Source organism: Ursus arctos, unplaced genomic scaffold (assembly GCF_023065955.2).
Source record: "Ursus arctos isolate Adak ecotype North America unplaced genomic scaffold, UrsArc2.0 scaffold_18, whole genome shotgun sequence".
In the NCBI taxonomy this organism is placed as follows: Eukaryota; Metazoa; Chordata; class Mammalia; order Carnivora; family Ursidae; genus Ursus; species Ursus arctos.
The window spans coordinates 59,953,896-59,967,501 of record NW_026622852.1 but is presented as its reverse complement, the minus strand read 5'-3'; the positions used below and the strand labels follow the sequence as shown (position 1 = coordinate 59,967,501).

The following is a 13,606-nucleotide window of genomic DNA, read 5'->3' as shown; positions in this document are numbered from 1 at the left end:
CCGCCCCCCGAGCCCGCCTGACTGACTGGCGCGGGGGCCTACCGGGAGCGCCCAGCGAGCCGCAGCGGGCGCCGATTGGCCAGATCTCTCCCCCGCCCTCCGCCTCGGCCCGCCCCGTTGACGGACTGACGCCAGACCCTATCAGGGGCGCGCCGAAGGCCGCAGCGGGCGCCGATTGGTCGGAGCCGCCGCGACGTGGGTACTTAAGCTGAGCCTCTGCTCGCTGGCAGCAGTGGGCGCCGGTGCGGCGCGGCCTTCTGGGGTCCTCGTGCGGCGGGTGGCGGGCCTCCTGCGGGGAACCCCTTCTGTGCGCCTCACCTCCCGAGAGCCTGGCCCATCGGCACCGCGACAGCGCCTTTTCCTCCCCGGAGCCTGGCTCAGAGCAGGCCCTAGTTTGGGTTACAATCCTGAGAAAAAATACAAAAAGACCCTGCTCACCTAAAGAGCCGGAAGGATAGCGGGTCTCCTGTCGGGGTCGTGAAATGTTCTAGAACTAGATGGTGGCCATCGTTGCCCGACATTAAGGATGTACAAATGCCACTGAATTGTCCCTTCTAACATGGTTTAAATGATGCATTTTTTTGTTGTGTGAATTTTTCCGCCAAACAAAGCCAAAATCGCACAACCCAGGTCCTCCAGACACGTGAAAATGTGGCACGCGCCAACATCTAGAAACAAGGCAGCGGTCTTGGTAGAGAAAGAGGGCTGAGCACTGACCCCATCTCTGTCTCTGCGAGGGTGACCTGAGGCCAGCCTGTTTCTTGATCGGCCAAAGGAGACTGCCTCTCACTGAACACTCTTTCTGCTACACATCTGACACTTGTCTCATCGCATACCTGTGTTCAGAGGTGGCAACCGCTCACTGCGTTTTGCAGAAAAAGAAATGAAGGCTCAGAGAGGTAACATTCCTTACCCCAAGTCACACAGCGCAATCAGCACCCCCGCTCTGAGGGGATCATCTGAGCAATGGGAACGGCTGGGGGGATGGAATAAACCGGAGAACAGGGGCGCCTGTGTGGTTCAGTGTTTGAGCGTCTGCCTTCGGCTTGGGCCCTGATCCCAGGGTCCTGGGATCGAGCCCTGCATCGAGCCCTGCCTGCCTCTCTGCTCCATGGGGATCTGCTTCTCCCTCTCTCTGCCTACCACTCCCCCTGCTTGTGCTCTCTCTAGCTCTCTGTCAAATAAATAAATAAATAAATAAATTATTTAAAACAAAAATAACCCGAAAAAGAGGCAGGCTTTGAAGCGATGTGATTTAAGCGCTCCATGCTTGGTCCAGAAGTGCGTAAACGTCACTTGGTCTGGGGTCTGAGCTCCCCTTTCCAAAGTGCCACATCCTTGGGTTCAGCTGCAAGGTTGCCTTGTCTCTAATAGAACTCAGGCAGCGGCTAGGTTCCATGAACTTTGAGGCTGAGTTTGCCACAAGCAACTCCCCAATCCAACCTACAGGTTCAGCGAGGTTTCATTCAAATCCCATAACTAAGTGAGCTCCTCCCAGCATCTGGGAGGCCAAGGCTGTCCTGGGACCCCACCAGCAGCTCAGCAGGAAATGGTTCTTGTTATAAAGAGGAGGTTCACCTGCAGCAGTGTCCCCCCCCACCCCCTTCCTTCAGGGTGAAATCAGGAAGCCGTCCACCTACCTGCAGTGGTGGCCCCCAGAGAGTGTCAGACCCCACTCCTCCAGGATGGGGGACCGTGTGGAAGCGCTTCACTGGCTCTGGCCCCCTCGGCCTGGCCCTGAGTCCAGAAGAGATTTCCGTGGCAAAGTTCCCACCTCCTGGGCAGGCAGCCACTTGTAGACCTGTGCCTGTAGGGCTGGGCCAATCTCCAAGTACGTGTCAGTGGTTTCAGCAGGAAAATGCTTTTTGCCTTTGCCGTTTCCAAGGATCTTCACACTCAAATTTTTTAAAAATTTGATTCTGATGACAGGTCTTAGAGGCATGCAGAGTTGAGAATGAGAGAGGAGGACCCGGCCTAGCCCAGACTGGGAAGTGGCCGACCCACCCCCACTGGCCAGCTCAGACCGGGTGACACCTCAGTCCTGGCTGGCTGGAAAGGGGTGACTCACTCTGGTTGTCAGGCAGCTCAGGGGATTCCCACTCAGGTTCCTTCCTGCCAAAAAGAAAGCAAAACTCCACCCAAGGCAGCCACAGTGGGAGGGCTTGGGGGGGGGGGGCTGGGGCAGCCCCAGTCAGACCCGGGAGGGCCCACATCATGCTTCCACTGCTCGCCGAAGGCTGGGGTCTTGGAGGCAGCAGAGGGCTGCTGTCCCGGGCCTCAGCGCCCCCCAGAGAGAGGCATGGGTCTGGCTGCACATTGGGGTCCTGCTGCTGCGGACCCAGGAGGGCCCACCAGCTGCCCACTGGGCCTGTGGACTCCTACACCCACTCTGCCTGATGGCCCGATGGCTCTCAAGGGTAGGCAGCCCACCCCACCCCTTCCGTTTCCCCTTCCCATGGCATCACCTGTGCCCCAGAGACGCTTCTGAACGCCAGCTGTGCTTCCTCTCCCAACGGGGCACGGTCGCACCCCTCAGAGGCCCTCATCTCATGTCCTTTCCTCACTCAGGCCTTTGCGAGAACAGACAGCAGCTGTCACATGGAGCCCGAGGCAGGAAGACTGACCCTCCCCGCCCCCCCCCCCCGAAGGACCCCGGACACAGGATGGCCCTCATGTGCCCAGTTCTGTCCCCAGAGGAGGGACCCCTGCTTGGCAGAACCAGCCCTGCAAGGATGGACTCCCTCACCCCACACACCCTGGCTCCCGCCCTAACAGCCGGGCCTTCTCCTCGGCTCATTTCCCAGACGTGTGAAGATGAGCCCGGGGCGGCAGCTTTGGAAGGAAGCTGGTTTCGCTCTCACTGTGCAGTCATCTGACGACGCCTTTCCAGAAGGCCAGCCAGGAGGGGCTCCCCCCGCCCCCACAAAGTGCACAGCCACGGCGGCCCCTCCCGCAGGGCAACCCCCTCAAAAAGAAGAAACAGGGTGGTGAGGCCCTGTGGCTGACTTGTCAGCAGCCAATGCTGGGACAGGCTCGTCCTGGGGGCGTCCCCGAACTGCAGGCAGGAGGAAGCCAGGACCCCCGTCTTGAAGGGCCAGCACGGAGCTGGCCCCCAGCGGTGTGAGCCATGCTGAGCTCCTCTGGTGGAGAAGAAGGCTTGGTGGTGACCAACACGTGCAGGATGCAGCGTCCTCTGTTGGCAGGATGACTGTCTCTGTGCCCCTTTGTACTCTCTGTAGACTTGGGGAGATGCACAGAAAGTAACAAAATCGGTGAGGAGGGAAGAGGAAGGGACATGTTCACTATACGCCACCCCACCTGATGATACCACTGCTTGAAAAACATTTGTGTTTTAAGCAACAGAAGCTCACTTCCCAAACTCTGGAAAACACAGAAAAGTACAAGAAGAAAGCAAAGATCACCCCAGACTCCCTCACCCAGAAGCAAACACAGATTTGCTGCTCTATTCAACACCCACCTCCCTTCAGCCAACCTCAGAACACAAATGCCATACCATACCCCAGAGCCAAAGGCCCAGGTGACGGCCTCATGCACAGAATTTAACACGCCCAGGCTGGGGGTACCTGGCTGGCTTCTTGATCTTGGGGTTGTGAGTTTGAGACCCATGTTGGGCGTAGAGATTAGCTTAAAAAAAAATGCCCAGGCTGCCCTGGCCATTCCTAGCCTCTGCTCACCAGGCAGGCCTGGCCCCGGGGCCTTTGCACCAGCCAGGCCCTCACCTGGACAAGCTCCCTGCCTCTCCCAGGTACTTGGCACCTGCCTGGGCCCTCTGCAGGTCTTAAGGTTTCCAGATAAAGAGGAGTCTCTCTCCTGGTGGCCTTGTGTTAAGAGGGTTCCCCTTCCCCTCACCCCATGTGACTACAATCAGTTTGTGAGTTTCTCCTCCCCCAGATGTGAGTCTCCAGGTGTCAGTGGTCCTTTTGGCCTCATTCGGGGTTCAGTTCCTGCTTGTTCTTGTTGGATAGATGAAGGCATGATCGGGTAACTAACGGCTGGGCAGAGAGCTCAGGTCCCAAGGGCCGCCTTTGGAGCCAGACCCCACTGCCCTTCTCCTGGCCGCCCTCGTAGCCCTGGTTGCCCTCCACGCAGCCCTGGTTGCCCTCCACGCCCTCCTCACCCCCTCCCACACAGGCGCAGCAACCAGTCCGCGCTCGCCATCTGCTGGCCTCAGCCGGAACTGCTGGCCGGGCCCCGAAGGCGCCGCGCACCTGCTCTCTGCAGGGACTTTGCTCTCAAACCCGCAAACCGTGCGGTGGCTTTGCTCACACTCGGACCCGCCAAGCTGATCGCCTGGCCAAGGTCCACAGCCCCGTGTCTGGGAGGCTCCAAGTGGCTCTCCAAGGGTCTCTCCTCCACCCTGCCACGGCAGGCTCTGCTGGGCCCACCACTGCTGCCCTCTGCTGTGGGCCTCCCACCTGGTTGGCTTTAACCCTGGTCCAGGACCCCACCATTCTTCAGCCCAGCTGGGACCTCCAACCCTGGTCCTACCACCTGTCCACCGTCCCTCCTTGCTTCCCCAGACTCCAGGCCACACCCATCAGCCCTCACCCCCTCCAGCCCGCTGGCCTACCTTCTCTCCCAGGGACCATCCGCTGATGCCCTGTCCCCGGCTTGATCTCGGTGGTCCTACTTCTTTTTTCTTTTTTTTTTAAGATTTTATTTATTTATTTGACAGAGAGAGAGACAGCCAGGGAGAGAGGGAACACAAGCAGGGGGAGTGGGAGAGGGAGAAGGAGGCTCCCAGCGGAGCAGGGAGCCCGATGAGGGGCTGGATCCCAGGACTCTGGGATCATGCCCCGAGCCGAAGGCTGACGCTTAACAACTGAGCCACCCAGGTGACCCTCAGTGGTCCTACTTCTGAAGCTGATGGGGGCTGAAGGGAGTTGCTCCCCAGTGCCCAGTCCAGTTGTCCGTGCTCCCTCCCAGGGTGACAGCCCTGCCTTCCGCCACACACGGGCCTTTCCAGTCCTCACTGACGGCTAGATGGACGGGTCCTTCCAAGTCCCCCTCCTCCACAGCACAAGGCATATTCAGGGACTACAGTGGCCAGAAAGCAAGGCGGTATAAATGTTCTTTGTCTGAACTTCACGTGCACAATTGTGCCGGTTTAAAAAAAAGAAAAAAGAAAGGAAATACATTCAGTAAAAAATACAAAAAAGGAAAAAATGATGGATTAAACTTTCTTTACTTTGTTGTATTTTTTTAAAAAAACAAGGGAATACTTATACCAACATATAAGGTTTTCACAGTAATGAACGAAATGATAGCCCAGTCTCTGTTTTTAAGGCTCAATGTCTGCAAACGTGACAATGATTTTGTCGCGATCAATCTATTTCTCCTTGTCATTTGAGTACACAGCCCTGTCGTATTTGCCCATCTATTTTTGCTCATTGTTGGTCAAAGAACTCTTTATTAACCTTAATTTTGGTAATTTCCTTTTACTCTGAGCCACAGATTAGGGACAAATTTAAGCAGGATACATTTGGTAGGGAGTCCTAAAAATTCCACTTCCACTGCATTCTAGAAATTGTGGTTCGGTCCATATCTGTGTGTGACCAAAGCCAATCCTCATGGCTTTTAGACATCTCAGCATCTGGAAGGTAACTCAATCACTGTCACTGCACTGATGCGGTCTCTCTCACTTTCTCTTTTTTTATGCCTATTTTTATATTTTTAAAATATTTTATTTGAGAGAGAGAGAGCGTGCGCGCGCACAAGCAGGGGGGAGGGGCAGAGGGAGAAGCAGGCTCTCTGCTGAGCAGGGAGACTGATGCGGGACTTTATCCCAGGACACTGGGATCATGACCTGAGCCATCCAGGCACCCATCTTTTTTTTTTTTTTTTAAGATTTTATTTATTTATTTGAGAGAGAGAGGGAGTGCAAGAGCAGGGCGGGGGGCAGGGGTAGAGGGAGAAGCAGACTCCCCACTGAGCAGGGAGCCTGATTCGGGCTCAATCTCAGGACCCTGGGATCATGACCTAAGCAGAAGGCAGACACTTCAGTGACTGAGCCGCCCAGGCCCCCCTGAAAAGGAATTTAAAAATAGAAACAAGAACATTAGAGTCTCAGTGACGGACTCTAACATCTTAACGACGGGGGGTTCCTGGAAGTGGAAGCCGACGAGAGGGGAAGACGTTATCCAAGAAATAGCACAAGAAAATATCCCCAAACTGAAGGGCGCTGTTTTCTAAACTTAGAGGTCCCAAAGTGCTGGGCAGATGATAGGGGTGAGAAAGCCACATCATGAAATTCTACCCCTATTCGTAAGAGCTCATGGGGGAAGCAGCCCGCGTGTGGCTGGACGGATGAACAGAACTCGGAATGTCCATGCAATGGAATCATATTCACCCATAAAAGGAAGGAGGGTCTGACACCTGCTGTAAGACCTATGAGCCTCAAGACACTGCTGAGAGCCGGTCACAACAGGGCAGATACCACAGGATTCCACTCACTGGAGGTCCCTAGACGAGCTGAAATTGCAGAAGGTAGAATGGTGGTTGCCAAGGGCTTGGCAGCGGCCAGGGTGGGAAGTTAGTGAAGGGGACAGAGTTTCCATTCTACAACATCAAGTCACGGCAATGGCAGATGGGGACGGTTTCGTGACAGCACAAGTGTATCTAAAACAACTTAATGCTCAAAAATGGTGAAGACAGTAATTTTACGTTAAGTGTATTTTACCACAGTAAAATAAATGTTTTAGAGGGGAAGGGCTCCCACAAAGGCTGGACTGCCGGGAGGTGGAATCGCGGAAACACCTGTCTGCTGCCGTAACCGCGAACAGTCCCTCCTTCGCGAGGTACGAGACTCACGTTTATTAGATTTTACCAGACAGTTTTTAGTTGGTAACATTTAAGGCTAGTTTTTCATTAGGGTTACAATATTTAACCTTTATTTTAGAAACACAGAAATCGCCGGGTTTGTGTCTTTCGGAAGGCTTTAGAATTGTTTTTTCTTCTCCAGGTACGAAGGTAACTGGGTGATGGTGACAGTACCTTACACGACGCGGAATCACTACAGTGACGACGGCGTGGCGCCTCTGGAGGGAGTACGGATGGCGTACCAGGCCTCCGAGAGCTGCTCCTCTGTGACACCTGCTGCGGCTCCACACTTGCCCCATGCTACCTGCCCCTGGACGCTGAGGAAATGGGAAGCAACCGCAGCCAGGACAGGGTGTGCACGGGTGAGTGCAGGTGTTGGGGGAGGCGCAGACGCCTGTGTCACCCGCGTCCTGGCCGGAAAGAGTACCACAAGGACAGAGGCTACCAGGTCTTTGCAGCCTCAGGCCTGGACTCCTGACCAAGGCTAGATGGCAGACACCTGCCCGGACAGAGGACACAGAGGTCTAGACAACCGTTCTCTGGGTCTGAGCCAACCAGACCAGTTGCAACACCACGGAGCTGATGCAACGTCTCTTGCCGAGATGCCAGCAGTGGGTTCACACGGCCAAATGTCGGTGAGATTCGTGGCCTTATTTTAACCACAATTGGTTGAGACTGCTGCCTCTTTCCAGGTGGGCTGTACCTTCACCCCTCTTTGTGGCGCCCACTGGAGTGACCACAAGAGCTTTTGGGACCCCAGTAAGGCAACCTTGAGTTAGGATGCACTTAGCTGGGGTTTATGGGATTTTTAAATGATGCTCAGTCTTGCTGCCTTTCCTAGGGTGGGTGGGTCTTCTATGGCTGCCAATTACCCAGCCGCACAGCGTAAGCATGTGGAAGTGAAGAAACAACACTTGTGGTATCCACCAGAAAGGAGTCTGCAAATTGGGAGCGGAGGACTTGGTTCTCCCCAACAGCTGGATAAAGTAAAAGTTGTGTCCTCTGATAAACGGTTTCATAACGCAGCATATGCAACTTAATATACCATATACCTTTTTCCTTTTTGGATGGGGATTGCACTGATCAGAGTGCCTGTGTTTGCGCTGCACAAACCTGCTGGAGCATCTCTGCAAAGCCCCGAGTGTGACCCAAACCAACACCAGTACCAACAGTCAGATCCGGAGTCTATCAAACGCCCTAGGGAAATGTCTGAACAGTCGTTCTGTTTCTTCGTAAAACAATTCTGCAAAGTCATGATGTGGCACTCAAGGAGAATACGGGCAAACACGCCAGCAGCAGCATCAAGGAGACGCGCGCGTTAATTCACACAAATGTTGATTTTTCCCAAATGTTGTGATGCTTGTAGCGTTTGTCAGTTTTTAAAGATGCACTGACTTTTCTTTCTATATTACCATAAACCGTAGACTATTACCGCATTGTACGATAAAGCACACATATTTAACACTATACAAACTACGACATTAGCTGTTGTAACCAACCTTATTCTTACCATTTTACATTTTTTTTCTTAAAGAGCCCTTCCCCAAACTGCGAATGCTGGAGGCCCCACCGAACCGCACCCACCCTCGCCCCCAACATCTTTGCAGCACGTGACCACGACTGCGGAGACACGGAACTTCAGGTCGCGTGCAGGGCAGCAAACAGAAACAGTCCGAGTCCAGAAAAGCTCCCCCGCAGCGCCTTCCGCACGTGACCGGGAAGGCGCCGCACCGACCCCGCGGCCAACGGCGCGGTTCCGCCAGCCAGCACGGGGCCCGGGGCTCCGGGGGTCCCGTCCCCGGCGCCCTTCCCCAAGCACGCAGCCCCTCCCACCGCACCCCTCCTCCTGGGGTTCCCCGTCTCCTTCCCCCCTGCTGGCGCTCCCCTTGTCGCCGCTGCGCCCCCCCACGCCCCTCCCCACCGCCCCTCCACCGAGGGCCCCTGCTCCAGCGCCGCACTCCCCGCTCCCCCGCCGGCTCCCCGCGGGGCCCCCTCGGCGCCCGAGCCGCGCAAGGCCCCGACGTCTCTCGCCCCACGTCGCGCGCCGCTCGCCGTTCGCCGGGACGAGCCGGGCGCGGATTGGCCCGGAGCCGCGGGAAGTGCCCGCCCTCCCGGGCTGCCGGCCAATGGGGAGGCGGGGGCGGGCCGGCGGCCGGCGCCGGAAGCGGCCGAGCGACGAGGGGACGTCGCGTCGCCGGGTCTCGAGCAGCTGCCGCGGAGCCGCCGGACGGACCGTCGGACCTGCCTGCCCGCCATGGCCGAGAGCGACTGGGACACGGTGACGGTGCTGCGCAAGAAGGGCCCCACGGCCGCCCAGGCCAAGTCCAAGCAGGTGCGGCGCCGTGCGGGCCTCGGGACTCAGGGGCGGCCGGGGGACGCGGGGCGGGGCGGGGGATGCGAACGGGGACTGGGGGCGGGGCGGGGTCGGGGTCCGAGGTGGGGACTGGAGCTGGGGCTGGGGGGGGGCCGGGGCCGGGGGACCAGCCAGGGGCCTGGGTGAGGGCATGGCGCCAGGGGTGGGAGACAGGAGACCAGGGCAAAGAAAATGGCCGGGTGGAGACAGTGTGCGGCAGAGGTAGGATGGGGGAAAGGGCCAGGGGCCAGGGAGAAGGAGGGGTCGGCGCAGGATATGGGAGGACCGGTCGGGGTGATGGGAGGCCGGGGGAGTAAAGTGGTGGGGCCGTGGACCGGCTGGGCCGGGATGGGTGTGGAAGGGTCCAGCAGTGTTTGGGGCCAGGGATACAGGCCTGGTCGGGAGGCTCAGGTAAGGCCCCAGGTCCTAGAGGCTCTGAATGGGGACAGGGTGGACTTGTGGCCAGTGACAGTGGGAATGGGGTGAGCAGGGGCCCAGGGGGGGTTGAGGGGGAGGACCTCAGCAGGGCCTGGGGTGCAGATAGGGGGTGGAGGCAGTCCCTGTGCCGAGGTGGCCTAGAGACCCAGGGCACAGGTGGATTCTGCTTCTGGGTCGTTGGAGTGTAGGTGACATGCCCTGAGAGGGGCAGAAGGTTTCTAGCTTGGTTAATCTATCCAAAATTAACTTGTGAGTCCAATGTAAGTGTGGAGGGGCGGGTTAGTGACGATCCCTGCTAAGTTTCCACACTCAGGCGGCCTTGGGCCTGCACCTGCCTGCCGGGTCTGGGCCAGGACTAGCTGCAGCCCCAGCGATTGGCATTCACTGACCTGCCCTCAGCTGCTCACTTGCGGGGTCAGAACCAAATTCACTGTCCTTTTTTTCCCCCTCAAGGAAACTTAACAGGCACAAGCTAGGAGTCATGTGAACACATGTAGAAAGCGTCTCTGCACACAGCACCCGTAGCTCAGCCCCAGTCACTTCTCTGAGGCGTTAGAATTATCAAGAGATACATCTCACTAACGTTGGCAGGTGGAGGTCACAGGGAATCGGTGTTGTTGGTGATGTTGGGGGCGTGGGGCATGGCTCTCTGCGATGCACCCCCTCTTGTGTTAGCAGTCAGATTCGCCCAGGAAGGCTGACGCAGGCGGAGCTGGGCATTCCTTCCTGTTTGTGCACGAGTAGATCTGTCGTCAGCCTGGGTTTCTCAGCAGCACAGAAGCGGGCTGGGTTTTCCTTAGTAGCGCCTCTTGGACACCTGCCTGGGTATTTGATGGCAGAGGGTTTTGTTACTGAGCTTGGGTTTTAAACCCGGCCTTGCTCGTCAGTCTTGGACAGAGCTTCCGGGCATGAGCTCCGGGCCAGGCTGCCTGGGCTGCAGAGGCCCTGGACATTCGCTGCGTCCTGACCGGCTGACAGCAGTCTATACTGGTGTCTGCAGACTCTGCCAGATCTGATTTTGACCAAAAACTGTGTCCGTGTTTTCTAGGCCATCTTAGCAGCTCAGAGACGAGGAGAGGACGTGGAGACTTCCAAGAAATGTAAGTAGTTGTGCTTCACATGAAACAGGAGTGCGCTGTCAGGTTCTGGCTGCCACAGGCGTCGGCACACCCGCTGTGTCCCCGGGGGTGTCGGGACGGCTGCCAGCAGCTGGAGCCAGGCTGGGATCTTAGGGGAACATCCCTGCTGCGTGTAGTCAGGAGGGAACTGACCAGAAGATTCGGTACCCCCTGTTCTTAAGCCTTTGGGGTTCCCTGTGTTTTGGATGCCTGGGTTCCCAGGTCACCCTGGCACAGGGTGCCTGTTGGGCCTGGTTCCCGTTCTGAAATGGCTTTCTTTTGGGTTCGTGGCAAACCCTGTGCTGTGCTCTTGCCTCGTCCCGGTCCAGGGGCCGCTGGCCAGAACAAGCAGCATTCGATCACCAAGAACACGGCCAAGCTGGACCGGGAGACTGAGGAGCTGCACCATGACCGCGTGACCCTGGAGGTGGGCAAGGTGATCCAGCAGGGCCGGCAGAGCAAGGGGCTGACTCAGAAGGACTTGGCGACGGTGAGCATGGCGGGTCCCTTCCTCCCAGGCTGCGGTCGGGCAGGTGGGAGGTCCGTGTTCAGAAGGCGCTGCCGCTCAGCTTGGGGAGGCTTCTGGGTGCCCTTGACCCTGGCATTCTCTGGGGAAGCCGTATCAGGCCAGCCGTCACTTCCTCTTGAGTGCAGCGTGGCCTCCTTCATGCATAGACCCCAGAGCCTCCGAGGGCTGCTACGTAGTAAGGCCCTTGGCCCACGTGTTGTCCCAGCATGTGCTGCTTGTTGGTGACTCCCTTGGCTGTGTGCTAGTTTGGGGGTCTCTTCTTATTGAACTGTCGTGCACAAAATACATCTCTTTAGAAAATCAATGAAAAGCCGCAGGTCATCGCAGACTACGAGAGTGGACGGGCCATTCCTAATAACCAGGTTCTGGGCAAAATTGAGAGAGCTATTGGTGAGTGTCCTCTGGTTCTTTATGGGGTCTCCGCTGCTGCTCCCTGACTGGGTGCAGGGCAGCTACCGAGCACAGGAAGGCCCCCGAGGCTGCGGAATTCTCCAGACCCTTAAGAAACTCCTGAGTGCATTGTCTGAGTGTCGTCCGCTCCCCCACCCTGGCTCTCACATGTCCTCTAACCCCGCTTGGTTGGTGGCCTGCGCCCTCCAAGCCCATGGACAGAGGGCTCCGTGGCCCTCCTGTTCAGGCATTGGTGTCCTCCCCTGGTGTCAGTGTGGCACCCAGCACGTGGAGCTCCCAGAGCACTGGAGCCCTAGTTCTGGGAGGGGACAGCTGCCCTCTACCCTGGAAGGTTAGCAGGTGCACAGACAGTGGGGTGAGCCCAGCCAGGACTGGGGGGGGCGGTCCTCAGCCTCCCTGCTCTCCCTGCCACTCCTCCCTGTGGAGGAAGGGGGCTGGTGCTCAAAGGGTAGTGTGGGCACTGCTGCCACCTTGGGGCTGGTGGGTGGGGGCACCGTGGCACTCTGCTGCTTCTTGGGTCCCAGAGTGGCCACTGTGGCGGTGAGTGGGCCAATGGCTCTTTCAGGCCTCAAGCTCCGGGGGAAGGATATCGGGAAGCCGATTGAGAAGGGGCCAAGGGCGAAATGAACACAAAGCCTCGAAATCAGTGCGTTCCGGCTGATCTCGTCTGGCTGGTTCTCCTTGACCACCAGCGCCAGCGTGGGTCTCTTCACGTGGCCGAGCGGAACGCAGGGCGTGAGCCCTGCCCAGGAACCCCCTCTACCCATACCTGCTGTCAAACAAACAAAACCTTGGAAAGTATTGCTTCTCCTGATTTTTTTTCCTTCCTATCCCCGGTGTCTGCCCGGTCTTGGGGTGGCTCCCCGGGGAGCTGTGAGTGGGACCGCCTCATGCTGGCGGGGCTGTGGGGTGGGGCGGCCTGATCGGAAGAGAAGATGCCGTCTCCAGTCCGGCTTTTAGAGAAGCCAATAAACGGTTGTTGCCCTTCCTGCTGGTGGAGAGTCGTTGCTGTCCAGCGCGGTCTGCCACGCCCCTAGCGCGCCTCTGGTTTTCACATGCCACGGGGTTGGGTGGGTGCCTGAGGGACCGTGACGGTCACTCTGCAGTGCGGCTTCCTCGTCACTGTCTGCTGGCACAGTTCATGGGCATTGGCCTCTTGGCACCAGACTTGTGCCCTCCCCTGGCTTGGGAGTCCCTAGTAGGCCGGGACGGCAAGGTGGGGGCACTTCCTGCAGGCAGGAGGGGAGCACCTGGCTGCGTGGGTGTGGATGCGTTCCCCAGGACGGCCATGCCCAGAGGGACCCTCCCTGGGTTAGAAAGACTGTGCTCCATCTTATTAGGCGGGGAAGGTGTGTGAGTGCGCCAGAGCTTTGACAGCTCAGGGACACATCGCCTTCATTCCCAGAGCCCGTGAGGTCAGGAAGGCAGGAACCTCAGCTTAGCCTGCCAGTGACCTGCTCAGTGGCATCCCCAGGGCACCGAGTGACTTCTGCTTTGAGACCCGTCATTCTGGGGAACACTTGCACTTCACCGTGGGATGGTGGACATGGGACCTTCAGAACCGCGGACACAGCAGGGCATCCCCCCGCCCCAGACCAGCTCTACGCCACCTTACACCTGGTTAAAAACTTGCTACTCAGGCTGTCACCTGTGCCTGTGGGAGTTCCTCCCTGTCCTCAGTCAGATGCAGAATCACCCGGCAAGGCGCAGGGGCTGGACGGGGCTTGGGTCACGTCCCACAGGGTGGGCTGGGCCACCTGAGTGTTGGGGTACCCTCCGGGGCAGGGGCTTATCGGGGTCCCAGTGTGTCCGTCTCTGATGGCTCTAGCCCTTGGTCCTGTCTGGTATGGCCTGCCTGTTACCTGTCACCTGAGTCACAGAGACGTGGGAGGTCCCCCCAAGCACATCCTTTGAGCT

The 13,606-nt window shown here is 57.8% G+C and overlaps 1 protein-coding gene and 1 long non-coding RNA gene across 3 annotated transcripts; one reads left to right on the top strand and one right to left on the bottom strand.

Annotated features, from left to right (window-relative positions):
• Nucleotides 1-76: 76 nt before the first annotated feature.
• On the bottom strand, nucleotides 77-2,571 carry LOC113248647 (uncharacterized). Its single transcript, XR_003313583.4, has 3 exons — nucleotides 2,466-2,571; nucleotides 1,641-2,112; nucleotides 77-407 (listed from the first exon to the last, which is right to left on the bottom strand). It is a non-coding gene; the product is annotated as an uncharacterized LOC113248647 (long non-coding RNA).
• Nucleotides 2,572-8,986: 6,415 nt separating this feature from the next.
• On the top strand, nucleotides 8,987-12,676 carry EDF1 (endothelial differentiation related factor 1). 2 transcript variants are annotated; one of them, XM_026490234.4, is made up of 5 exons: nucleotides 8,995-9,172; nucleotides 10,680-10,731; nucleotides 11,079-11,239; nucleotides 11,575-11,668; nucleotides 12,255-12,676. In XM_026490234.4, the coding sequence occupies exons 1-5, from the start codon at nucleotides 9,095-9,097 to the stop codon at nucleotides 12,314-12,316; spliced, it is 447 nt and encodes a 148-aa protein (XP_026346019.1). In that variant the 5' UTR covers nucleotides 8,995-9,094; the 3' UTR covers nucleotides 12,317-12,676. The 2 variants fall into 2 exon arrangements, with proteins under 2 accessions (XP_057169838.1, XP_026346019.1); XM_057313855.1 differs by having other exon boundaries at nucleotides 8,987-9,172; nucleotides 11,079-12,676.
• The last annotated feature ends 930 nt before the right edge of the window (nucleotides 12,677-13,606 follow it).